This window comes from Macrobrachium nipponense, chromosome 32 (genome assembly GCF_015104395.2).
Source record: "Macrobrachium nipponense isolate FS-2020 chromosome 32, ASM1510439v2, whole genome shotgun sequence".
Taxonomy (NCBI): domain Eukaryota; kingdom Metazoa; phylum Arthropoda; class Malacostraca; order Decapoda; family Palaemonidae; genus Macrobrachium; species Macrobrachium nipponense.
Genome location: NC_061094.1, coordinates 32,623,249 through 32,650,795, shown reverse-complemented (window position 1 = coordinate 32,650,795; position 27,547 = coordinate 32,623,249). Strand labels below are relative to the sequence as shown.

At 36.4% G+C, this 27,547-nt stretch overlaps 2 protein-coding genes across 2 annotated transcripts in view; one reads left to right on the top strand and one right to left on the bottom strand.

Annotated features, from left to right (window-relative positions):
- The window catches only part of LOC135207403 (RUS family member 1-like), a 146,487-nt gene extending 125,028 nt beyond the window's left edge, over nt 1–21,459 (top strand). Inside the window, exons 6-10 of the mRNA XM_064239131.1 lie at nt 264–466; nt 7,013–7,146; nt 14,647–14,772; nt 15,056–15,188; nt 21,263–21,459. Of these exons, the coding sequence (XP_064095201.1) occupies nt 264–466; nt 7,013–7,146; nt 14,647–14,772; nt 15,056–15,188; nt 21,263–21,318 (652 nt within the window). The 3' untranslated portion in view covers nt 21,319–21,459. The remainder of the gene's footprint in view (nt 1–263; nt 467–7,012; nt 7,147–14,646; nt 14,773–15,055; nt 15,189–21,262) is intronic.
- Nucleotides 21,460–25,782: 4,323 nt separating this feature from the next.
- LOC135207112 (glutamate receptor 1-like) overlaps nt 25,783–27,547 on the bottom strand; it is a 44,174-nt gene continuing 42,409 nt past the window's right edge. The window contains exon 5 of the mRNA XM_064238711.1: nt 25,783–26,334. Coding sequence (XP_064094781.1) covers nt 26,267–26,334 — 68 coding nt within the window. The 3' untranslated portion in view covers nt 25,783–26,266. The remainder of the gene's footprint in view (nt 26,335–27,547) is intronic.

Sequence of the window (27,547 nt, the reverse complement as noted above, 5' to 3'; positions counted from 1 at the left end):
AGGAAAAAAAACAAGTAACAAATAAGTAGTGACATCATGATGAGAATATTATAAATAACAACACCAGAGGTGATCTTTCCCATATGGCTTAGCTTATTTGATGTACTTGTGCTTGTTTTTTTATTTATTTTGACATGGTCTTATCACTGAAATGACCTTAAACCACATAAAGCAGTGGTTTGTGTCTGATAAAACAAATTTGTAGAGAATAATTAATTTTTTGTGTCATATGAGATCTTTAATCTTGTTTGTTTTTTTTATAGGTTCACATGGACAACGTTTGTTTTGTGTGTATTTTTTCACCTCCTTACCAACTACTTAGCTGTTCGAGCTGTAAAAATGGAATCACTCAACAGACCTCGTTTAATGTACATTCTTTCTACTTGGTTCTCAAAGTCATCCATTCCTGGAATTGAGGAAACTAACCTTTCAGAGCCTCTCTTCTCTGGGCCTGCTTTTATCCCAGGTTAGTGCTTTGCGAAACATTTATGATGAAAAATTTTTCGTAATAGCAATCAGTGAGTAATGTTATAATTATTGTTGATGAACTCTCACTTTCAGCTGGATTGGGCGCTTCAAAAGTAGATAGTTGAATGATAGCTTACATACCAAAGATAAGGTTTAATGGGATATGTTCCAAGCCACTCAGAAATGATAAACAATCATAAATGACCATCCAACCAACTCAAGAACTTTTATTTGCAGTAGCCACATATATAATTACACTGTAAATAAAATGAAAATTATCCAAAGAAAATAAATTACATAGTGAAATACTATAAAGGAAAGGAAATGGACAGAAACACTAGACAAGATTGCATGCTCCACTTTAAAAGTCATCAGTTCATCTTCAGACTATAAACTCGTCTAAAGCATTGGTACCATACATGAGTAAACCCATTTTTAAACAAAACAAGGTTATTTAAACAAAGAAATTACATACTGAAAGATGTGAAAAGAATTGCAAATGAACAGAATCTGAAGAATTGATTACACCCTCACCAGCACCTACAAATATCATTTGCAGTCTACACACCATGGGTTTTACGTGTTTCTCATTTCCACGGTCCACTTTGTGGCAGATTTTTGTGGAACATATTCACTTTTCCACAGGAACTTTCACTAATTTACAGATTTTTGCTATTGACCATATCTCTAAAATTATTACTAATTTGCTTTTTTTTTTGTAGGTCAACATTATTTATTCACTAATTACTGTGTTTTTTCACATTGTCTATGTAACTAGATACTAATTGTCTATGTAACTATTAGGTACTCATTTTTATGATAAAGATGATTTACAGCATACTTATAATGTAGTTATGCATCTATTAAGCTCATTCCAGGTTGGGCCCCATACTGAGCATATTAGGTGTCTGATTCTCTCTCTCTCTCTCTCTCTCTCTCTCTCTCTCTCTCTCTCTCTCTCTCTCTCTCTCTCTCTCTCTCTCTCTCTCTAAGGGTAATTTAAGATGTATTGGAAATGATATTGCTGTAAAGATTTTTGATGATAGAGCATATTGTACAACATTTAAAATATTTCAGAGCATATTGTACAACATTTAAAATATATTCACTACTTATTTTCATTTTATTTTCCAGTAAAAGCTGACTGGAAAATAAAATGAAAATACTTAGCAAATATTTTAAATATTGTACAAAATGCTTTATCATAAAAAACTTTATAGTAATATAATTTCAAATACTTACCCATACAGAGAGAGAGAGAGAGAGAGAGAGAGAGAGAGAGAGAGAGAGAGAGAGAGAGAGAGAGAATCGTATACCTATTATGCACAGTCTGGGGCCCAACCTGGAACAAGCTTAATAGATACATAACTACATTATAGATATGTTGTAAATAATTTTTATCATAAAAATCAGTATTCAGTCACATACACAATATGAAAAAATACAGTAATTAGTGAATAAGCAGTATTGTTATAAAAAAAGCAAATTAATGATAATTTTAAAATAATTAGTAGTACTTCAATGCTATGAGAGAAAATGGCTTATGTATACAGTACAGGGGTAACTTGATTAGTTGTCAAACCTTCTGTAAGAGATTTATTTAATGTGTATTGAAGAATTATTTATTTTGTATTAAATATTTTTTAGATATTTTGCTGTATACATTAATATTTTGAAATAAGTAAATCATTGTTATAAGCATTTTAGTGGGCATATATACTTATGAGTAACAGTTGTAAAAGGGTACTAATCTAAGATGTCTTTGGATTTTGGGATCATGGTTTGGGGTGTATTTTTGAAAAAAAAAATGATATTAGATTGTTTTATTATGATAATTTAAGGTATATTTTTGTTTGATCTATCAAATTAAGCAGTGAAATGTTAAAATGGACCGATATAAGCATTTTAGTTTTTGGGGTATGTACTGAGTATTTTGCAGTTTAAATCCAGTTATAATGATTTTTTTAGAAAGGGATTTTTGCATTTTTCCCGCAGCAGGTTCTGGAGTCTAATACTGCTAGAAGTGGGGGAGGACTGTATACGTAATAAGATAGAAGTGAATAGAAGAGAAAGTACAATAAAAGAAATTGTTATCATTTACTAAACAGTTAAGTTGAGCTTAGTGGAGTGATGGAGAAGCATTGTGGTTGAATGCAACTTGAAGGAATTCTTTATTTTCCTCAAGAATGTTTTGCAAAATGGGGTGTGTGTATGTATGTGTTTGTGTATGGATGCATGTAGGCAGTCCCCAGTTAATGGCAGGGTTCCTCCTGGCGGCTGAAGTTTTGAGCCTGTAATCTGCCATCTTTTTTTTAGTGGGCATATATACTTATGAGTAACAGTTGTAATAGGTACTAATCTAAGATGTCTTTGGATTTTCTTTTGGGATGATGGTTTGGGGTGTAAATTTTTGAAAAAAGAAAAAAAAAATGATATTAGATTGTTTTATTATGATAATTTAAGGTATATTTTTGTTTGATCTATCAAATTAAGCAGTGAAATGTTAAAATGGACCGATATAAGCATTTTAGTTTTTGGGGTATGTACTGAGTATTTGCAGTTATAAGCCAGTTATAAGGATTTTTAGAAGGGATTTTTGCATTTCCGCAGCAGGTTCTGGAGTCTAATACTGCATAGAAGTGGGGGAGGACTGTATACGTAATAAGATAGAAGTGAATAGAAGAGAAAGTACAATAAAAGAAATTGTTATCATTTACTAAACAGTTAAGTTGAGCTTAGTGGAGTGATGGAGAAGCATTGTGGTTGAATGCAACTTGAAGGAATTCTTTATTTTCCTCAAGAATGTTTTGCAAATATGGGTGTGTTATATTATTGTTATTTGTTGTATGGATAGCGATGTAGGCAGTCCCCAGTTAATGGCAGGGGTTCCATCTCTGGCGGCGTGAAGTTTTTGAGCCTGTATCCATGGGCATTTTCTTTAGTTGGTGTCTGATTGTGTCTGTCGTGATGTCTGTGAATCTTTGTTTTATTCTCCTCACTTCTGCCTTGACTTCCTAGAGCCATGTTGCATGTTTGTTGTGTGATACCAGATTGCTCCAAATGTTTTCCCAGGGTCTCTTACTAGGTTCAGCTTCAGGAATTCTGGTAGTTGTCTTCCCTTCTTAGTAGGCTTTACAGTCTTTTCTGGTTGGTTCTAAAGAGTTTTTTTCAGTTGGTATCCTTTATTCCTGTTCATGTAATGTCAGATCTTGTGTGCTTTGGCTTTAGGCCTCTGTTTTATACCTTTTATTGAGTTATTTTGTCCCTTCTCCTGTACGTACTTTGTATTTCTCATTCAGTTCTTCCCTTGTTTTCTTGCTTGTTAGCCTCTTTTCTGCCATCTTTTTCAGTATACTCAAGTCAGATCTCTCATCACCATGATTTCTTTTTCTAGGTGCCTTTTCCAAGGTGGTTGCTGTTTTGGTTTCCATTGGGTTGGTTGTGATGGTGGTGTTAGTGTTTGTATCCCCATGAGTTCTGCTACTAGTCTTGCTCCTGCATATGCCAAATTACTGGTTTCTGTGACACTGGGAGTGTGTATTAGTCTCATTATTTCATTAGCTTCACTTTTTTTCTCCTTTTAGTATTTTCTTTGTGTTGTAGGATTTCGTAGAGGATATCTTTGTTCTTTCTGTATCTGGCTTTATCCATTGTCTGAGCTTTTCCACTCATTCCGACCTCTGATACATCTTCGGTCTTTTTTGTGTGCTGTTGTTTGGTAGCTCATCATTCCTGTCATCTTTTGTGGTATCATCTCTTAGTTCATCTTCTTATCCTTTGTTGCTGGGTGTTATATCTCTTTCCAGTTCCTCTCTTTCTGTTATGGAGAGCCAGTTCTTTTTCTGTATGATCCTTACTTGGTCTGCCAGCCTCTGTTCTGTTTGAGGGGTGTTATTTCTCTCATTTCAGATGTTGACCAACCTTCTTCTGTATCCTCTTTCTGTTGGGTTGCTTCTGATGTAGCATCTCCATATTTCCTTATTCTCTTCTCTTGTCCATTTCTTCTTCTGGTTTGCCTCTAGCTCCAGTCTCTGGTTGCTGATTACTGTCGTTGTTGTGGTGGTCAGTTGCTGGATAACAACCTCCAAGTACCTGACCGCTCTCCCCGTCAATTGGGCTGTATACCTGGCTGCTGGACGAAGCTCCTCTGTTGCCAGAGGATCCATTTACATTGTTGTGTTTCATTTCTTTCCATCACTGCTGAGTTTTGCTATTTAACCCAAAGCTGGACCCTACCCCATGAGGAATAGGTACTCATTTATAATTGAGTAGACTGAAGAAATTGTGGTAAAGATACTTTCCTAAGGAATCAACTCCGAAGAGAGAGGTCACCCATCCAAGTACTGAGCAGCCCTAATGCTGCTTAACCTGTCCATTGATGAAGTAAACTACTCTGCCATGGTGCCACATTATTATTAATATTATTATTATTATTTGTTCCTACACAAATACAAACCTAAGGTCTTTACATAGGAATTACCTTCAGCGCAAGCTGGAGCAGGCTATTCTACACAACAAGGTTGTTTGGTAGTTGCATTCCCAGTGGGAGAGGCGAGGGGTACCCTCACCACTTCTCTTCACTGAGTTGTATCTTCCTTTTTTGTTGTGATTGAACATTTTTTGTATCCGTTCTTATTATTGAATAACATTCAGATCCAAGAATGATTTAAGCCTGGGTGTGCAGAGTTCTTTCATGGAGGTTGTTAAATTGATCCATCGGTATAACAATCTCAGGGACAAGGCCTTGGCTTACAGTGAAATTATTCCTTCGGGCCTTGAAGCCTGGGTCGGGCCATGCTGGGAATCTTTACCGTTAATAGAGTTGCCATGGTCAAAGCTTGCAGAATCAGTCCTGTGTCAGGAGAATTCTCTCGTCTCTGAAAGGGAGAATCATTTTAAGCCATCTGGTCGCTTAAGCTGCTTTCTCCCCCATTCCCTTGTCAAAAGAAGTTTCACGAACCCTCAGAGAGGTCAATCCTGACTGTGCAGATCAACCTGGACTAAGTTCGCCTTGGTCCAGGTGTGTCGCAAGAGCAGACACTTCTTTCTCCTGGTTTTGTGAGATGATTGGGAGGAGGTTCTCTGTAGCTGGCAACAACATTACCTGTACTCTTCCCCCCAAGAGCTCACGGAATCAGTGGCTTGGTTCATCCCTTGCATTCCGGAGGAACCTGCCAGTCTTGATACAGAAAAGCAGTCTCATCAGACCACATTTATGTATTTCTACCTTTGAGTATTGCCCACAAGTCCTTGGAACCTTCTTTCCGTGGACATGTGGTGGCTACTCATCAAGTTGTGCCATCTTACTGGGCTCCTTTAACAGGACAGGTAGCATCTCACCAAATGTGTGGTTCTGGAAGTGAAAAGAATTTCGGGAGTGACTGGTCTTTTTTCCTCCTCCTTCCACTTTCCCCTACTTTTCTTCCTTCAGGCAGAGAATAGGGCTCAAACTTACACTTGCTGGAACTGGCATCTTATGCTGTAAGTCTGCACATCGAGCACCCGTTCTGTTTTCTTTGTAGAATAATAAAAGCAATCCCTCTTCTTCCTCTAGCAATGGGAGAAAGGAGGAAATGCATTAAGACAAACCCTTTTTTTTGAGTGTTTGCTTTACTGCCTCCAACTAGTAAGATTCATCCCAGCCTTTTTTTGCGTGAGTTATGATTCCTTACTCATTTGAAAAGGTCCAGATTTCTGATATTTGATCTTGCAGTTGCGATGCTCCAATCAATGTGTCAGGCTCAGTACTCTTCCTCGCTCTTTCGACCAGGAGGAGTAGCCCAGGTGTGGCGAACTCCAGTCAGTTCAAAGAGAGTCACTCACTCCTCCCGCCAATCATTAAGTCTTCCTTACATAAAGGACCGATGGTTTGTATATCGTGTAGGAACAAATTTTGAAAGTGAATTGTATTTTTCCTAACTATACAAACCTGAGGTCCTTTACACATTAGGCCCACCTCATTCCACCCCTCAATCTGAAACCTGGGCCAAAAGGCAAACTGAAATGCTTACATATGGGCAGGTGGGTATTTCTGCCTACTAGATGGTAGTTATACTGCCTAACCATCTTGTTCAAGAGTTAAGTGGCTGTTTTCAAGCTTTGCTGAAGGTCATCCCTAATGTAAAGGACCTCAGGTTTGTATGGTTATGAAAAATAATTTAATTTCAAAAATTTTCATATTACTGCAAAAATTCTTCCTATAGTTCACCATAAAACAATATGTACACTTAGACCCTTGTAATACAGCAATTATACATACAATGCATATATTAGTACATTTAAATTGTTTATGAATAAATTTTTACTTGCTCTAATTTCATATTATTTATAAACTCTCCAAGCAACATAAAAATTCAGTCAATTCAGAGTAGTACCGTACACAAAATTACCTTTACCCAGTTCTATAAGCAAAAAAGCATAAGTTGTAGGAGAAAGAACATAGAAAAAAATTTTCTTTTCCATTCTATATTTTAACTAAAAGTATGAATGGAAGAAAACAGACAAAACCTTTTATGCAGTAATGATATATAAATATATATTTCAGACTATTTTCCTTTTGGATTTCGGCTTTCGTTGGGATGTTCTTTTCATGAAGTAATGCAGAGAAATATGGAAAAGGTTGATCTTGGAAATTACTTCACAAGTACATTAGAAGTTTTAAGGCAAGAAAAATTTATGGTAAGTATATTTTATGAAGTTTTGACATTCATACTGTTGAGTGTTCAAAAATATAATTTTCTAATAAGAATTTTTCATACAAACCAATTTATAGTAGTCTCTTGCTTGTCTGCATTTTCTGCATCTGCACTACACCCTTTCATGTGTGAAGGGGTAAACTCCCTATATGTACATACTACTGGTTTTACATGGAATGCTCTTGAACAGGAAGTAAACCTATTGTTCTAATAGCCTCTGTTCAGAAAGGTGACTTGCTGAGTACTTTACACATGCTTATTGGCTTTATTTGAATGTTGTGCTGATAGACTTAATGATGTCCACTGGGATAGTTGCAAGGTGAGGGAAATAGATACATTGGTTTTGCTTAGTGTCATCTTGGCTTTGAAGTGATTCAAATATTGCCCACATTTCAGTGCCCTTCGGTATTTCAGGGTAGATGTTGCTGTGCTGTTTGCTTTGTGTGTGTTTATGGCACCACCACCTGCTCAGAAGATGAGAAAGTTCTGAGGCTTTAGACAGAATTCAGTGTTTATAGAATCTTGAAAAAGGGGTGTCATTCACACATATGCATTGAGTATAATACGCATATGATTGTCAGGAATATTATTAATTCTTAGGACAGCTGTGGGCCTGTACAGTATAAAGAAATTGGTCATTAGAGAAGGAGGAAGATGGATTGGGAGAATACATCAGACCACCTCTATCTGGTACAGATGAAAACATTGATGGTGAGTGCATTGTTTTGTGGGACTAAATTGAAGACATGTAGCTGCTGAGAACGTTACACACCTACAAGGCTTACAGCTTTAAAAGCTTTTGAAGGTTGGTTCTTTCAGTTCAAACTATGGTACAAAAAAACATTGTTAGTCAACAAGTATGTCGTATTCAGTTATTGATTATCATATCTATAGATGATGAAGTTGGGTTGTTTTACAATTTTTTGCCTACCGATAGTACTATGGTAGACAAGTTGTGGAAGTTACCTGATTGAAAGCTTACCAAGAATTGTGTGTTAGTGTTTTGTTAACTTCTTGGGTACACAAAGGTTGAAATCTGTAGTGGTTGGACACTCAAAGCAGCAATGATATTTTCATGGGATTATGGATAGGTTTCCTGTGATTTGGTACCACCATGTAGGGCTTGGTTCACGCCATTATTATAAAACAGATGAACTTGGTCTTCATTAAGATTGAATATAGGCTCTCTTGCTCAGCACCAATGCACCTGTGCATCCATGGCCAGATTTGGTGCTAACTGCTATTGTAGACCAACGAATTTTTTTAGAAGCAAACAGGCACTACAGTGACACCCCAGCAGACAGGTGGGGATCTGCCTCTCCTTAAAAGTAACAAAGTCCATTAAGCCTTACTGGATGGGCATGATCATGTGGGGCATAATAATAACACTAGAGTGCTGAGCAGACCACCTCTTGAGAGAATCAGTATTTCTCACCATACAGTTCGAACAAATTTTGTAGGAAAAATGTTCAAATCACTTCATTGGACCTAAATGACTTATGGCAACTCTTACAGCAACACAGTACCTCAGTACCAGGATACAGGGAAATTAATGTGACTTGAGATTTCACTTGGGGAGTGTACTGCCTTTCCCCATCCTAGGACTTCCTTTTATATATTTGCTCAGGGATTTGTGATGGTTTTAGTTCTTTTCCTTTATGATACTATGTAAGCTATAAACCGTGTTGGTTGTTTTTACAAAATGTTTCTATCAATGTGATTATCCACAATTTGATCTGCAATTATGAACTCAAAAATCTTACAAACGACCGACATTAGACAGATTGGTCTATAATTTACCGGCTCTTCTCTAGGATCTTTTTTGTAAATTTGGGGCACATTACCTAGTTTCCATCTTTTTGGTGCCTTTCGTTGCTCTGCACTTTTTCTGTAGAGTTTATATATGTGAGGAACTATCTCCTCTTTTAACTCTTTAATTTCTCTTGGATGAATCCCATCCAGGCCAAGAGAGAGAGAGAGAGAGAGAGAGAGAGAGAGAGAGAGAGAGAGAGAGAGAGAGAGAGAATTGAAGTGCTTATACATACACTGAAGCACAGTGACTGCCTAGGGACAAGAATTCAAGGCACTATGGCTGAGATGAGAATTCAAAGGCACTATGGTTGGGAAGAGAATTCAAAGGCACTGTGGCTGGGACGAGAATGTTAAGAGTTGCTATGTATATAAAATTCAGATTTTAGATATTTTTTACGGTGATTAGAGATGAAACATCAAAGTGATAAGATATTCTCTTCTGTACTGTTACATGTGTAATAATCATAGTCAACTACATAGATTTGTAATGAAATATGGTAAAATAAATCAGACAAAGCACAGAATATGACAACCATCCTCCATGATCTATGTGAACTTGCTGGATTTGTTTATTTTTGTATTTTTTATGTTTATGGTACAGTAATTGATATTATTTTCATGAAAAGGATGTTTACAGTACAGTATTGAAATTCAAGAGAAAATTATTTACTAATTATAGTACTGTGCTGTAATATTAATGTATAAATACAGTAATCAAAGTGTATTTTTCTTTTGTTTATGCTCTGAGAATCTGCTAACTGATGCTTTCTCCCAAAGGAATTATTTGGGATACAGTAATTCATATTTCATTGAGAGAGAGAGAGAGAGAGAGAGAGAGAGAGAGAGAGAGAGAGAGAGAGAGAGAGAGAATTATATGTCATCACAGATAAATTTCTGCAACCAAAGAGGCTCCTTTCTTGAAAGTATCTGCCTCCCCTCAAGGGGACTTCTCTGGCTTGGTTGATGCTAAGTGATGTGCTGCTTTTTCCTCAGCCAAGATTATGTTTTCCTCTTTGGATTTTGACCATCTTGTAAGGAATCTATTCAAGATTTTGTAAATTTTTAGCTTCCTTGATTGGACTGTGGGAGCTTTGGCTAGGAAAATAGAAGACTGTCCAGTCATAGCAGAGGATTTTGCTTCTTACTGGCTCAGCGTAAATTATCTTGTGCTGACAAGGCAGTCAGGGATGGCTCAGCTGAATTAGCGTGTCTGTTTTTGAATGGCATTCTGAAGAAGTGGGAGCTGTGGTGCTCTTTTGCCACAAAAAGAGTCACCACAACTCAAAACTCTGCCCTTTTGTTTTCTCATTTAGACAAGTCACATCTCTTCCCTCAGGATACTGTCAAAGAAGTTTTGTCTGTCTTACAGAAGAAGTCACTGCATGATCTTCTGGCTCAGTCTACAAAGAGCCCAAATGAAGCTCATACAGTGATAACCAAGTCTTTTTCACCTCTGCAACCCCAGCCCCTTTGAGAATGAAGATCAAGACCCCAGCCTAGATCTCACACCAATCTGCACCTCCCCTCGAGGTCAATCAAGAAGTTGTCCTTTGAGCCAGTTGCTAATGAGTGAAAATTTTGTCCTTCCCGCCCCTGTTGGAGCCAAGCTGCACCCTTTTTGGGAGGAATGGAGCTGCAATGGAGCAGAACTCTGAGTATTCCAAGTGCTGAGAAGAGGCTACATACTTCATTCCTTTTAAAGAGAAGCCACCTTTATTCAAGTTGCTGATCACCTTGACAGCTCACTTGGCAGGGTCCAAGAAGTGTTTGGCCCTTTCTCAAGAAGTCAGGTCCCTTATTTGCAAAGGGGCAGTAGAGGAGCTAGTAGACCAGACCTTGGAGGGTTTCTGTAACAGGCTCTTCCTAGTCCCCAAATCATCGGGTGGCTGGAGACCTGTTCTGGATGTCAGTGCCCTAAATTCGTTCGTTGTAAAAACCAAGTTTCACATGGAGATGAACTGATCAGTCATGTCCTCTCTCCATCAGGTGACTGGATGGTCACCCTGGACATACATGACACCAATTTCCATCCAGACTCCAGAAAGTTTATGCAGTTTAGCTTTTGGGGCAAGGTTACCCAGTTCTCCAGTTTCATGCTTTGTGCTTTGGCCTGTCCACAGCTCCACAGGTCTTCACTTGGGTTCTCGCACCTCTTGGCAAATGCCTTCACCTTCTCAGGATCAGTGTGTCCCCTTACTTGGACGATTGGCTTCTCTGCTCCTTGTCGGAGGAGCAGTGCGCAAAGAACTTGAAGAAGACACTTTGCCTAACACAGGAGTTGGGCATCTTAATCAATATTCAGAAATCTCGGATGACTTGTCAGGGAATTCCCTATTTAGGGATGACTCTGGACTCTCAAGCTTTTCAGGTTTTTCTCTCCCCAAAAGAGTTGAATCCTGTCTCCAGACAGTCCGAGACTTCCTCCCTCATTGACTTGCTCAGCAGTACAGTTGGGCAGGCTTCACATGAGGCCTCTGCAGTTTTTTCTGAAGGCAGAATGGTGATGAAAGACCCAATCAGACTCTGTTGTCTTCCCGATCATGTCAGATCAAGGAGGTTCTTTGATGGTGGTTATCAGAAGAAAAGCTTCAAGAAGGGATATCTTTTCACTCTCTGAATCCCAACCTAGAATTTTATTCCGACACATCAGACCTAGGTTGGGGATCTCTGTTAGGAAATCAGTCTGAGGGACATGGGCAATAGATCAGAAGTTTTTATACCTCAATGTCAAAGAGCTGAAGGCTATTCACTTGGACCTTCAGACACCTCTCCTCTATTCTCGAGCAAGATCGTAGCGAGTCGGCAGGGGATATTCTTCTCTGGGTGGAGCAGAATCAAGTCTAGATCATTCCTTGCTTCGTTCAGGGAAAGCTGAATGTCTTGTCAGATGAGTTAAGCTTTTGCCACCAGGTCCTGCCATTGGAGTGGACCTTAGACTCCAAAGTCCACCTTGATCTATGGAATTATGGGGCAAACCTTTCATAGACCTCTTCGTGATGTCGAGGAGCCACCGTCTTCCTCTCTTTTGCTCCCCAGTCCTGGATCCTCTTGCATGGGCGACAGATGCCATGCTGTTGAACTGGACAGGCCTGGATGTCTATGCATTCCCTCCTTTCAGGTTGATCTGGGAAGTGATCAACAAGTTCTTCTCTCATCAGAATTTCTCAGTGACACTCGTGGCTCCATTCTGGCCCAGGAAAGAATGGGTCCTTGTCACCTATACAAGTGATGGTAGCACCACTGTGAACTTTGAATTTTGGATTGCCATGGTAGGAATCTTACAGCTATGTAATTTTTGGTAAGTATATATAAAACTTTATTTTATCATAAAAATATAATTTCCATAATAGTATTATATTAGAAAAAATAGTTTGTTAACCCTTAAGCGCCGAAGCGGTAAAAAAAAAATGTCTCCCGTATGCCGGAGGTGTTTCAGAGTGAGCGCGGAAGCGGAAAAAATATTTTTTTCAAAAATTCACAGCGCGCTTAGTTTTTAAGATTAAGAGTTCATTTTTGGCTCCTTTTTTTGTCATTGGCTGAAGTTTAGTATGCAACCATCAAAAATGAAAAAAATTATCATTATCATATATAAATAATGCGATATATGATAGCGCAAAAACAAAATTTCATATATAATTGTATTCAAATCGCGCTGTGCGCAAAACGGTTAAAGGTAACAAGTTACTTTTTTTTTTTTGTAATGTACACTAAATTGCGATCATTTTGGTATATAACACATTGTAAAACGATAAAAGCAACACAGAAAATATTATCACAAAATAATGCATGAATTCGTAACACGCGGACGTAAACAAATATTTTTTTTCAAAATTTCACCATAAATCTAAATATTGTCCTAGAGACTTCCAATTTCTTTCAAAATTAAGACAAATGATTGAATATTACTATACTGTAAGAGTATTAGCTTACAAATGCAGTTTTTGACCATATCTGACGAGTTAAAGTTAACCGAATGTCGATTTTTTTTATATATATATATTTTATATGCAATTATTTCGGAAATAAGAAAAGCTACAACCTTCAAATATTTTTCGTTTTATTCTACATGAAATTGCGCACATTTTCATATATAAAACTCTATGAAATGCCTAATATGAAATGGAGCAAATATTCCGAGAATGGGACGTACGCATTTCGGAGATTTGTGGCGGAGAATCCGCGCGCGGAGGGAAGGAAAGTTTTTATTTTTAAATTCACCATAAATCTAAATATTGTGCTAGAGACTTCGAATTTGTTTCAAGATGAAGATAAATGACTGAATATTACTAGACTGTAAGAGTTTTAGCTTACAATTGCGTTTTTCGACCATTTCTGTAGAGTCAAAGTTGACCGAACGTGGTTTTTTTTCTATTTATCGTGATTTATATGCAAATATTTCAAAAATTAGAAAAGCTACAACCTTCAATTATTTTTTGTTGTATTCTACATGAAATTGCGCACATTTTCATATAAAAAACTTTATGTAACGGCTAATTTAAAATGGTGCAAACATTACCACAATCGCACATATGATTTTTTCGGAAGAATTACTGCGCGGACGTAAAGAAAATGTTATTTTTTTCATAAATTCACCATAAATCGAAATATTGTGCTAGAGACTTCCAGTTAGTTGCAAAATGAAGGTAAATGATTGAATATTTCTAAAATATAAGCGTTTTAGCTTACAATTGCGTTTTTCGACCATTTTGGTAGAGTCAAATTTGACTGAAGGTTGAAAATTTGTCACATCATTTTTTATATGAAAATATTTCAAAATTGATAAAACTACAACCATGGGTTGTTTTTAGTTGTATTGTGCATGAAATTGCGCACATTTCCATATATAAAACTTTATGTAACGGCTAATTTTAAAATGGTGCAAACATTACCACAATCGCATGTATGATTTTTTTCGGAAGAGTTACCGCGCGGACGTAAGGAAAAAGTTTTTTCATAAATTCACCATAAATCGAAATATTGTGCTAGAGACTTCCAGTTAGTTGCAAAATTAAGGTAAATGATTGAATATTACTAAAATATAAGAGTTTTAGCTTACAATTGCGTTTTTCGACCATTTCGGTAGAGTCAAAGTTGACCGAAGGTTGAAATTTTGGCACTTATCATTATTTATATGAAAATATCTCAAAACTGATAACAGCTACAATCATGAGTATTTTTTTGTTGTATTCTACATAAAAATGCGCACATTTTCATATATAATACTCCATGTAACGGCTAATTTAAAATGGTACAAAAATTATGTCAAAGTGACGAAATAATTTCCGAGATGTGTCACAGATACTTTTTAGTGCGGCAAGAAAGAAATTCGCGCTTGCGCGCCTGCGTAACGATTGTAAACAAAACAACACCTCGATCCGTGAACTCCCAGCATCCCCCAAGGCGCGTGATTCAAAAGTTTTCGGCTGGTAGGCCTATAAGTATTTTTCCGCGAATTTAAAAAAAAATATTTTTGAGTCGACGTATGGTACGTCCATTCGGCATACGGGAGACATTTTGACTCGACGTTTAATACGTCCATTCGGCGTTTAAGGGTTAATGCATATATTTCTTTTAAGAAATTCATGAAGCAAAACCAGTTTATATTTAGATATGTTTTCCTATGTTACTTTCAACATTGTACATACTAATATGGGTTTGCAATCAACTGTAGGTTTTAGGAGACTCATCACAGAGGCATCTTTACATTGTATATCAAAGGGACATCTCACCTCAGGAAGAATTAGAAGCCTTCTACATTGCATACCTTAGTGTCCTTAATTATGTTCATCTGTCTGAGGTATGTTTAAAATTTACTCGTTTGTTACAGTTGATTATAGAGACTGTTCTTGTTAACATTCTTTATTTGACATTTGCATTATAGCTGCATAAATACTGACTTAAGATCACTGACATGACCTGAGGATCTGTTAATGCATACATTCAGAGTGATTACAGGCATCTTTACTTTCTCCAAATTATTGTAGTTTTCATGTGTTTTATTGACCAAAACTATGAGCTCTTATAAGTTGGTCTGTCAATGAACAAGAATTTTTGAACAAGAACTGCTTTATCACTTTCAGGATTTTGTTTTAGCATCAGAACATGTAGCACCAAGCTTAACATCATCCTCTTCATTAGGGGAAATCATTTCAGCTGTAAGATTATATAGTAAGAAGATATATCCAGATTTTTTACAGCATCTCAAGGTGAAAGGTGAGTTTTCTTATCTTAAGATGTTCATGTAATGAGGTCTCACAGGTTAGTTATAATCAGACTTGAAAATATTGTTATGTTTGTGGCCATTCAAGAGCAACAGATCAGAGTTGTGGTAATTTAAGGCCAAGAATTAATTAAGGAACCATGACACAAATGGAAAAAATTAAAGATTACAACTTAGGGCTGGTCTCAGAGTGAAGGAAGTTAGGTAAACTCATAGGTTCAAGATGCTTAAATTTATTTCATTACCTGGAACTAAAGGCGGCGAGATTGGCTCGCTGCTGTAGACTTGAGTGGAGGACTGTAATATTCAGTTCTGGTGGAAATAAAACAGCAGAGATATGATGAATCCGTGAATCACGCGTTCACAAGAATCCACCCCCCACAACAAGGCACGTGGTAGGGCATCTGCAAACAGATGTTATGATGACATCAATGCACTGGCTATAAACACATGGAGGGGATTGGAAAATGCTTGGAAGACCAAACACGATTAATGACAGGGGTGTAGGACAGTGGCTTACGCAAGATGAATGGTATGTCCCAGCACTATAGCAAAACTAATCACTACAGAACACTTGATGATTCAAAAACACTTTGGGAGGACACTTACAGCACCACCACACTCAAAGGGGGTAGCATGTTACACAGTACAATGGCTGGGAGTGATGCTTGGGGAGTGACTAAGGACTATAAGTTGCTTATAGCAGTGACTCATAAAAGAATCAGAAAATTTAAGGAGAGACTTGCAGACTATTAACTTTGCACTGTACCTGATAGCCTGGGCTCATTGTCTTCAATGGTGGCACCACTGAGGGAAAGCAGAATGGAGAGATAGAGCAATTGAACACGTGGAGCAGTCCCCAAGAGATTTGGGGGGAGGGGGAGGGGGAGAGCACTCTGCTCAGGTGAAACTACCGTCATTTTAGGATGGGAGGCGACCATGTAAGGGCTAATCTTCTGCTGCATGCCCTTTTATCAACTTTTCCCCTACTTCCAATCTGTCCGGTAGATGGCAGATGTTCTAGTATAATTACCCGGTCTCGTGGCGTTCAAATTCCACGTGGGCAGCTTAATCCGCTTGCCCTGGCTTAATTTTCGGACGTTCAGGCATCTGCAGAAGAAAATGGCCGGCAGCAGTGTTTGTGGAAGAGAGAGCTGTGATTCATAGAGATCTTTTATAGAGGTAGTGGCCACGGTTTTATGGATGTAAATGAATATTTTATGTTATTTGATGTGAGGATGTTCATAATTTAGAACGGTATGTATTTTTTAAACAACTTTATTTTGTGCCTAGTATTTCAGTACAGTATTCAAAAGGTCAGCGAATCAAAAACTTGTAAATGTTATCTTCCAAGTGATAGAGGATTCCTCTCTCCAAACTATATAGAACCTGTTGGCTTCCATAAATTGAAATTTTCTCCTGATCTAATGAAATTGCTTTTAATCAAAGACAGTGGTTTGCAGATACAAAATATAACAGAAACAGAAAATGCTTATTTACATAGGTAGGAGAATATTTCAAGAACAGAGGTAACCTCCTTTTAGAATGTGATTTTCCCTTTTTCTCTCATGCTATTAACTATTGGTGGCATCAGTATTGCTGAACTCAAGTTATGAATTGGTTATCACTAGGTTTCGTATAGATTCCCCAGAAGCATACAGATTAAAGAGACAGGATTGTTTATTCTGGCATGATTGGTAGGAAAAGTAGTATTTAATTTCTAAGTTACAAGGCTATGTATTATGTTCAGTAAGTAACAATAATGGTGAAAATAAAGAGTTGGGAGAAATGAAGACGAGGTGTAAAGTAGAGAAGGTTGGGTGAAAATTTACTAAAGTAATTATGTGTGAAATTTCATAAGAAAGAGGAATGACGAAGAGAGCCTGGTTAGGATGCTCAAGTATCACTCTTTTGACTCAACACATTATTTATGTTTGAACAGGGCTGTACTCAGGAATTTGTGCATTGTTATTGTAGTGAAAGCAAAATCCTGTGCACATACATGTCATAGTGAATTCTTTAAACTAGACAAGGTACTTATTGGGTGAAAGAGCAACTCAAAAAAGTGTTGACAATTAGGTATTTCATCATAAATATACCATCTAAGATCTTTAATCAGATATAAAAACATTTTCTCTGTCATCCTAGATGAAACCAGGAAAAGAGGGGATGATGAAAGATTTGAGTATTGAATAGTTGCTTTAGCATCCAAGTCTTTCCAGGAAGTTTGAGGAAGAGGAGAGACTTACTAAATGCTGTAGACCTGCTACAGTAATTACAATTATGTATAGCTGATTTTGTGTCAGATGAAATCTGAGAGACATCTATCTTTCAAAGAAGGAAGAAAAGGACAGTAATCTGCAGCTAGTAGTTGAGTACATGTGCTTGTGAATTCCATGTCTCCAATGGCCAAATGTCTCTCTCTATGTCTGCTGACCTGTTTGCAGCACATAAACATCCCCTTACATGTTGATTGTCATGAAAAGGGTTACCATCACTTGATCATCCATTTGTACTCCACAACCAGGCCTTAACATCAGGTCCACAATCTCTGTCTCCCACCCTCATCCCCATTCACCTCCAGTCATTACTAACTCTTCTTCGTTCACATTTATACCTACAATCACCTTCTTCACTTCTTCAGTGAACAGAAAACCTCACATACTGTAGGTATCTCCAGTATTATTACTCCTTTCTTCAATTGCTGTCCTAGTAGCTTTAAATCAATCCCTTTTGTATCCCAAACAAATCCTTCAAATTCATATTTGCCACTACCCACTTACCGATTTTTCATGAAGCAACTTAGCAAAAGTGTTCTCTCCAATTCCATTCGCTGATTAAAAGTTCTCTCCAATTCCATTCTCTGATTCCTTTACCGACTTTCCCTTTTTCCAACGTTTCTTCCATCATTACTTGTTTATTTCCCCAGAAACTGTTAATTTCTTCTACAACTTCCCTACTTTTCTCTCTTGCCAAGATTTCTGTTATGGGTTGTACAGTATGGTCCCCAATTATGCGAGAATTTGGTCGATCCACAGCCTCGCAGAATTGGAAATTTGCAGATTTCAATACACATACCTTATGGGAATAATTCCATTAGGGCCAAGGCAAACAGCAACTTGCCCAGTCAAACTTTTATACTACCCATTTTCAATACTTTCTATGTACTATACTGTAATTTTTCTATTATGAAATTGTTCTTATGGATAAATAAAACATTAAGAAGGTTTTAATAACTTGAAAAAGTTTAAAATTACACACAGGATGGGGAAAACTCCCACACGTAAATACTGCCACCATTGGGTGCAAGTGTACTGTACGATACAGTCATTTCCTTTGAAAAACCTTTTGGATGGAATTTTCTCTACCTATCCTCTGCCAAAAAACCTTCTCATCCTCCGTGAAGAGGAGTTCTGCTGAAGGAAGGCCTTGTGAACCATTTGAGGTTTCGGGGACTGGCGGATCATGCGTGTCTTCACTCCAGTTAGGCCTGACAAACTTGGTTATGAGTGCCTGTCTCAGTTTCTTTGTTTGGCATGTTCACTGTGTAATCATTTTCATATAAATTTATTCTACGATAAAAAAGAACTGATGAAAATTCAAAATTTGATATGAAATTACAATTTCTTGAAAAGAAATAATAAAATATCAAACTTCAACATTCTCTCTCTCTCTCTCTCTCTCTCTCTCTCTCTCTCTCTCTCTCTACCGTCTCGTTCTCTCTCTCAGTTCTCCGAATCTCTCTCGTGCTCTCATCTCTCTCTCTCTCTAAACACATCTGTTTCTCTTTTAATCACTTTTATTAGTCATTTTCATCAAAACTTATTTCAACATTAGAAAAAAATAAATGATCAAATGCCAAAAGTTAGTCAAAACAAGTTAACCTAGAAAAAAAATTCTTACTTCATGTTCAGCAATGACGGATTTCAAGTTGTCGACTGCTGCCTTCGTCTTTAACTTAAGGACAAGCTTTTTAGTTTCGAGAAAATAGGTCTTCCTCTTCGACTTCTAGGCAGATGCATACATGATGCGGATGATCAAAGTACACTTTGCAGATCTGAATAATACGTATGGCGATGATGATGATACCGATCATTCAGAATACACTTCGCACATCTGAATAATACGTATGACGATGGTGATGATACCAATCATTCATACACTGCGCTATGATGTCACAAATGCGTGAGGCAGAGCTATTTATCTGTCCACTAATTCTCCTATCTCTGTCCTTATTCTTGTTGAATGTTCACTTGAGGCTTCTACTTTCAATCTTTTTAATTGCTCTGTTGAGGTATATACCGCCTCAGGCTGTTCCTTTTGTGGACTAAACAACTTTTCCTTCTCCATCATCCTTCTCCCACCTTCCATATTTCCTCTTTCCACCATCTTACCAGTTACTTACGTTACGCTGTGCAATCGAGCCCCACGTTTGGTACCAATTATATATTATGTTGTGGCCAGATGAGAATTAAAGCAGCAATATTTCATCTCTCTTTAGGAAATGTTTAGTATGTATATTATTATTGTTAACAGATTACGGTGTGCATTGTTTACTTTATGAATTTCCAAATAAGTAATTCTTGATAATAGTACTGCATGATTTAGAAATATGTACAGTGAAAATAATATAATCTATGACTCGCGTGTTAACTCAGGAATGTAAACATCAATGAAAATTATACACTACATATTTAAAACCAGCTTATGAACAATTCAAGAGACGAGCAGCCGTCCTGAACATCACTCAATCATAATATGGTTAATGACGGTACATAGTGTTTTTGCTAATAATATACACTTAAAAATTTTTATTTTGCTGATTTACATCCCCTTGGAAATTTTTACATTTGGAAAAATTCCCAAGTTTGTATTTTGAGTTAAAACAAATTTCTGCCAAACTTGACCACTGAGCCGATTAACAGCTCTCCTAGGGCTGGCCCGAAGGATTAGATATTATTACGTGGCTAGGAACCAGTTGGTTACCTAGCAACAGGACCTATAGCTTACTGTGGGATCCGAACCACATTATATTGAGAAATTAATTTCTAATCACCAGAAACAAATTTCTCTGATTATACTTTGACAGAGTGGGGAATTGAACTCGGGACTACCGAATCTGTAGGCGAGCATTTAAACCACTCGTCCAACGAGGAACGTTGATCTTGAGTAACAACATTAGGTTATGATGAAAAAGTGTTTCAGTCATATTATGGTACTGATCAAGTAATTTAGTCAGTGTGAAATGTCCACATCATGTTGATTTTGCTGAATCCTGCTCGCAGTGCTACAGTTGTTAAGCACCTGAATGTCAGGGATAAACCATCAACATCAGAAGTTCATCAGGTTTTTTATCTGGACTGTTAGGTTGCTGTATAAGAATACTATTGAAGAACTTTTTCTGGGTAGAAAAATGAGTGTTGTTATGTTGAAAAGAGGTTATTCACCTGTTATTACTGAAGATGAGAAGCAGGCTAAAGACCATAGTACATATATCTTTTCTGTAGGGGATTTTTTTTTTTTCACCAAAGAGGGTTTTGCAGATACTTTTGTGTCTATTCAAAAATTGTTAGGAATATGTTATTCTTTTGAAAACTTTGATGATTCTGATAACAATTTGATGTCATGTAGATATTGTTCTTTGAGTTTCTAATAATATCAAATGACAGTCTCAACTAAATCATTTGTTTCTATTTTTAAACATACTACAGAATATATAATTATTCAGCTTCGAAGTCATCAACAGCTACAATACATCTTGGAAAACAAATTCACAATGAGCAATCAAAGAAAGTTGTCTTTAAGCTCCTAAGCAATTAGCCAGAACAGAGATTAATTTTGTATGGATAAGTTTTAGACCTTCCTAGATATATCAGAGGTTTGTGTGAAAATGAAAAATGAATAAAATCATTTTGTCTGTTTTCTGCACTATTGCATGTCAGCGAATAATGGAATCTGTTGAAGATTAGAAATAGGAATGAAGGGCAATATATGTCAAGCATCTGGAATTGCAGATCACAGTATGCTGAATACTGTAATATTCCTGAAAACATTTTCTGTCTTCCAGGCTGGCATACAGAGAAGCTGCTGTTTGCTGCAGGAGAATGGCGAATTCAAACGTAAATTTTCAAATATTTATGGGATTGTCAACAATACTGCCAACTCCCTCTTCTTGATGTGCATGTACTGTACTAACTTCTATATGTACTAGAAGCTCATTTTGAAAGAAAATTATTGTTCATGTTTTACATATATGATATAATAATGGGAACACATTCATTCAATTTTATTATACATCTGAGGTTATAAATTACAGATGTATGAAGGCACAGTATCATTTAATTTCCTTTAGATTTAAGAAGTTTGGAGTTTTCCATTTATGAGAATAGAGTGGACTTTTATGAAAAAGGAAAGCACCATAGCAAATAAGAAAACAAAAGTATATATAATAAAAACAGTAAGTATAGATGTATAAGAACAAATTTTAATGTGTACTTTGCATGTAATAAACATCAATTGCAACAAGTAAATTGATTACTTAACTAAAGAATAAATATAGATATAGTAAGGAAAGTGTTTTTCAATATATTTTCAAGCAAGGAAACTCCAATCCCACTGTGGAAGGCCAAAGCACAACCCAAACATTTATAAACTTGAAATAAAGTATAGTAATAGTATAGGAAACCTTATTGCCCCAAAATTTGTGTATGTTTCCCTGATTATAGTAATGGAATAGTGGTATGTTAACCATGAATCATATAAAGATTTATAGCTTGTATATGGGGTGAGATCTGTGTTGTCATGGCAATATGATTATTGCAGCTCATGGTTCCATAGCTGTGCAATTTGATTATTGCAGCTGGTGGTTCCCAAGTTGTAATGGTATTAATTCTCTAAGGTGAAGGTCGAAGAAGGTGCCACTACCTTCTTTGTTTAATTAATTATTTTATATCCCTTTTTAGGGGTATTTATTTCTTTTATTTCTTACTTTTGTGTTTCGATTTTGTGCTATTCAACTTCTCAGATTTGTTTACTCCTCCATATGATTGTTTGGTTCCCAGTGTCTTGGGTCAATGAAGAAGCCATGTTTGAACCAGGCAGATAATTTTCAGTCTTGAGTATTATTGATGTTTATAACTACTGTATAGTTATGTAAATGTGACAACTCAAGGATACTAGATACATCCAACACAGATTTTTTGTAATTTTATGAAAAATTTTGCCCGGTCTTACATCAGTGATGTTAGATTATCCACTTAAGTTGACAGTGTGTCATTTTATGATGTTCTATAAAATTCCAAACAGAATGTAAGGTTTTTACAGATGTAACTGAATTAATACATGTTCTTTCTTGTGTTTAACACAGCAGAAAAGATGTTCTTCTACAGGTACAAAAGTCTGTGATTTACAGAAATATTTGAATACATATATACTGATCACTTTCATAAAAAATTTTGTAAATACAGTGGCCTTCAAAATATATTTTTGTTATATCAAATGATAGTTTTATAATTTAACCTTGGCACTCATATCCTTTTGTTTTCATAAGTTGGAAGGTCAATTGGCTGAAAAATATTTGAAACTCAGAAAGTTGCTTTTCCCTTGAGTTTTCTTTTCACTCAGAATAAAGTACTCTTAGACTTTGCCCTGGTTTGTGGTTCTACACCAGGTAGTAAATCATTTTGCTAATTTTATTTCTTCAGATTGTTGTTTATAATCAGGTTTTCATTGCACACTGTATTTTTTAAAGTACACTGGAACCTTGACATACGATTGCCCTAATATACGAATGTTTTGAGATACAACAGAAAATTTGCGAAAATATATGCTTTGATATACAACGAAATATTTGGGATACGATTTTGCGATGAGTGATAGTTGTATAGGCGACCGATAAATGGCGTTCAGTCTGTTTGTTTGTTGGTGCTGCATCGTTAACACGTCGTTGTGTAGTTCGTTGTATTTGTGCCTATTTTTCGTGTTATTTTGTCTATTTTATTATTAACCATGGGTCCCAAAGCTAAAGACAAAGCAGGTGATAAGAAAAAACCCAAGAAAATTATTTGGATGGAAGCAAAACATGAAATTATAGCAAAGCATGAACGTGGCGTTCGTATCGTCGATTTGGCAAACGAGTGTGGTCGAAATCCTTCTACAATATCCACGATCATCAAGCAGAAGGAAGCTATAAAGAAGCTGCAACCTTCCAAAGGCATCACCATTATTTCTAAACTATGAACTGATTAAAAAAAAGTAAATAAAAATTAGTTTAGCAATGTTATTTCATTTGTGTTTATTACGTAGTTATTAGTGTACATACGTAAATAAAAAGAGAACAAATCGTTCCCTGCCACCCCTCCCTACCTCCTCCCCCTGCTGGCCTCACGTCATCTTTCGTTGTGGTAAGTAAAATTCCTTTCTTTTTTTATTGATTTTATTAACATTTATTATCATTTATCACATTACTATGTTATTTTATCACTATGTGTTATTACTCGTTTATTTGTGTATAAATTGTGTATATTATATGTAATTTAGCTGTGTTTTGGTGTGGTTTCATAGCGCTAGAACGGATTAATACATATTACATTATTTTAAATGGGAAAAAATGCCTTGAGATACAACTGTTTTGATATACGACGATGGTAACGGAACAAATTAAATTCATGTCAAGGTTCCAGTGTAGTTCCATTTTAGATTTGGTATAACCCTGATGATAGCCTTAAGATAATGGTTGAATGGCTGAAACAGCTGTCAGTTCAAAAGTTTATAAATGGAGTATCAGTGCAATAGTTTTTTGCCTATTCCTTTAAAACTTCAGCTTGAAGTTATGGAGAAGTACAGGAAATTGTAGAAGTGTTGCCTGAAACTAGTGGATGCTACATGGGTATTAGCACTTTAGAAAAATTGTCTAAAAGGAAGACTGAACATGAAGAAGCTAATCCATTGCTTAGGAAAGTAAAGCAGCAACACTACAACACCTAACAGGGCAACACTGAAGGTACCCTATGAGAAAGGACTGCTGAGAGTCACCAGCTGCCCTCATGATAAGAAACCTACCTGCCCCCTGGTGGTGTAAGATATCTGGGATCAGCACAGATTACAAATTTAAGTTCATAGGAGACATGAAAGTACATATTGCAATATGTGTTACATTGAGCACAAAATGGAGGATCTAGTTTGGTGAAATTTCAGGGAGTGGCATCCAAACTAGTGAAAGTAAAGCAGCAACACTACAACACCTAACAGGGCAACACTGAAGTTACCCTATGAGAAAGGACTGCTGAGAGTCACCAGCTGCCCTCAAGATAAGAAACCTGCCTGCCCCCTGGTGGTGCAAGATATCTGGGATCAGCGCAGATTACAAATTTGAGTTCATAGGAGACATGAAAGTACATATTGCAATATGTGTTACATTGAGCACAAAATGGAGGATCTAGTTTGGTGAAATTTCAGGGAGTGGCATCCAAACTAGTGAAATTTATTAATCTTTCCTTCCTCTGTTCTGTGATATTTATGCATTAGTTTCATTTTTGGATTCTTGTTTTGAATAATTTTTTTTTTTTACTGCACTCTCTTGTATTGGGGTGTGGTTTCACTGTAAATCAAGTATAGCCCTGTTGATAGCCATTACTACTTAACGAGTCAAAGAGCTTTCAGGTTAAGAGTAAATAAGGGGAGCAACATAAGTACAGTGTTCCCCCCATATTTGCAAGGGGAGCGGGGGCGTGGGCTAAATAGTCAAACCTGCGAATAGTTGAAACCCCTATAAAGAAAATGCTTAAAACTGCCTATTTTGTAATTAAAACTCAAGAAAAACCTGCTAAAAATATTTATACCTGTTTTTTTAAATAGTTTTATCATAAAAAGTGCATTTTATGATAAAATTGATAAAAACAGGAATTTGTAGATATATTTCTCAGAAAAATATTGTGAATAGGCAATTTTTCCTTGAATAATGGTGGTATATGTTCCAGAGAGAAATCCGCAAATACGTTAGTCCACGAATACGGGAGGTTCACTGTACATGAAATTGTAGAAGTGTTGCCCAAAACTAGTAGATGCCATGTGAGCTGTAGCATACACGAAATTAATATTTTACAGAAGAAAGAATATGGCCAACAAAACATGAATCTGAGTGGAAAATTAAGGAAATCCTGGATAGACTGGGAGATGCTATTCCCTCACAGGGAGAAGGAAACCACAATATGACTATAACATCTAATGTGGTAGCACAGAAGGCATCCTGTAATATAGTACTATTGAGTCTTTAGACACCGTGACTTGGTAGATACCACTGTGATAAGATACATTGTGCTTGTTACAAAATTATAGGAAATTTTCTTTATGTTCATCTAAAACTTATTGGCTAATTCAACCAAATTGTTGAAAATAGTCATTTTCAAATTCCTAATACAGTTTCTTTTTGTTGAATTGTTTTGCCAATCTAGCCAATAGCTTGAAGAGTCAAGCACATAAATGCTGTGATGCCTTTGGGATTTAGGATGCTGTAATGAAACTTGGTGGGATGAAGCAAATATTTATTCTATTACATTAATTTTCTGTATCATGAGTTTTATGTAAAATTGAAATTAAGAAATAATTGGGTGAGAAGGTCATTGGAAAAGAGTTATTTTTATTGGTATGACAGCAGAGTACTGTATAAGACCACTCAGAATTACTACAGATTTTGTCAGGAAATGTTCATGTGTTAATATAGAAAGCATAAACAAATTCTATTCTTTCTTCAAAAGTTACAACACATACCCTACATAAAAATAAAAGTAATGCAAACCCAACAGTTCATGATGAAAACACCTTTTATGATGGTAGTTACATAAGTAAAATGTTAAATAAATGGCTAATTAACATTTTACTTTTATGCTTTGTTAGGGATATCATAATCATTGGATTGCCAAAACTACTTTTGAGGATAGACAAATAACCATAAGAGTTGAAGCTTGATTTTCTTGATTTTCTCATTGTCCATATATTAGCGTTAAAGTTTTCATCATCACCGTTCCATATCAAGGTGGCAAGAGCAGTTTCTTGGTCTTGGATGAGCCAGCTATCATTCAGCATGATTTTTCCTCCTTATAATCACCTCGAAAATGAATGCAATAACTGCCGTTACAATTCCTGATGGGAGAGAGCAAGCTATAATTTTGTAACACACATTAGTTGAAATGATATTCAGGATAAATACTGTTTCAAAAATATATGTTTAGCTAAAAATCCACAATATCTTACAGTTTTGTGCTCTAGTATTTTTTTGCACAGAAAGGGACTAAGAGAGTGAATAGTTCTGATCCATTCTGAGGCACATTCCTCTTAAAATCAGAGTGAAATATACTGTAATAAATGCTTTTGCAAAATTTTATTCCTTCTGATAAATTTTCTTGAGATCATGCATAGAGAAGTCCAGTTCCACAGACTATAAATAGCAGAAGCTGTAAATATAAATCAACAATGGCCTGCATTAAACATACAGAGGAACAGAGACTTTATCCTCCCCTCAAGGAAACCACAGGACATCCGTGAGAATCTGAAGGGGAGGGGACGAACTACTGAATACCCTGTACACAACTACCGACAGCAACACAAATCAAGACCATCAGACAGAGATGGGAATTATGCTCTTTGCTGCAAGTTTTAGCATAGAACACGTCCTACAGAGCACCAAGAATAGCCATGCTGCCACCCAGACTGCTAGCAAGAGCGTGAGACCAACCAATAGAAATTCAGCGCTCCAATAATATTTTGTTTAAAATTTAAGTCTGCATGAATTAATTAAAATCTTGTACTATGTCAATTTGTAATTTAGTCCTAAAGACATTGATGAGCGAGGAAACGATCCATCAACTAGAATAACTAAATGGAAAGAATTGTGAGTAATTTGCCTTTATTCCAGAGAAGCTTGCCTGAAGAAAATAAAGTAGTTGGTGTAGAGAATTCCAAAGGTAAAAATGAAGAAGAAATGAATGAATTACATTTGAATGAATAAAAAAAGGAAATACTGTCATTATGTAATTTGCACATCTGGTTGAGCCACCAACTACTTGAATGGGTTAATATGTGGATAAATGGGACAGGTGTCTGTGTTTGTCTGTATACAGGTTTAAAACCTACCCCCTATTACTTAAGTTGGGTCAAATGATGGCCACGTGCCAAATATTCTCTAGATCAGTCAGGCAGTTTGGATTTCTGTAGCACACAAACATTCAACCATTCACTCATGTACTATTTGCAGATTTCTCTCTGGAACATATACCCCCATTATTTGCAGAAAATTTGCTTATTCATGGTATTTCTCTATGATAAATATCTGCAAAGTCCTGTTTATCAATTTCAT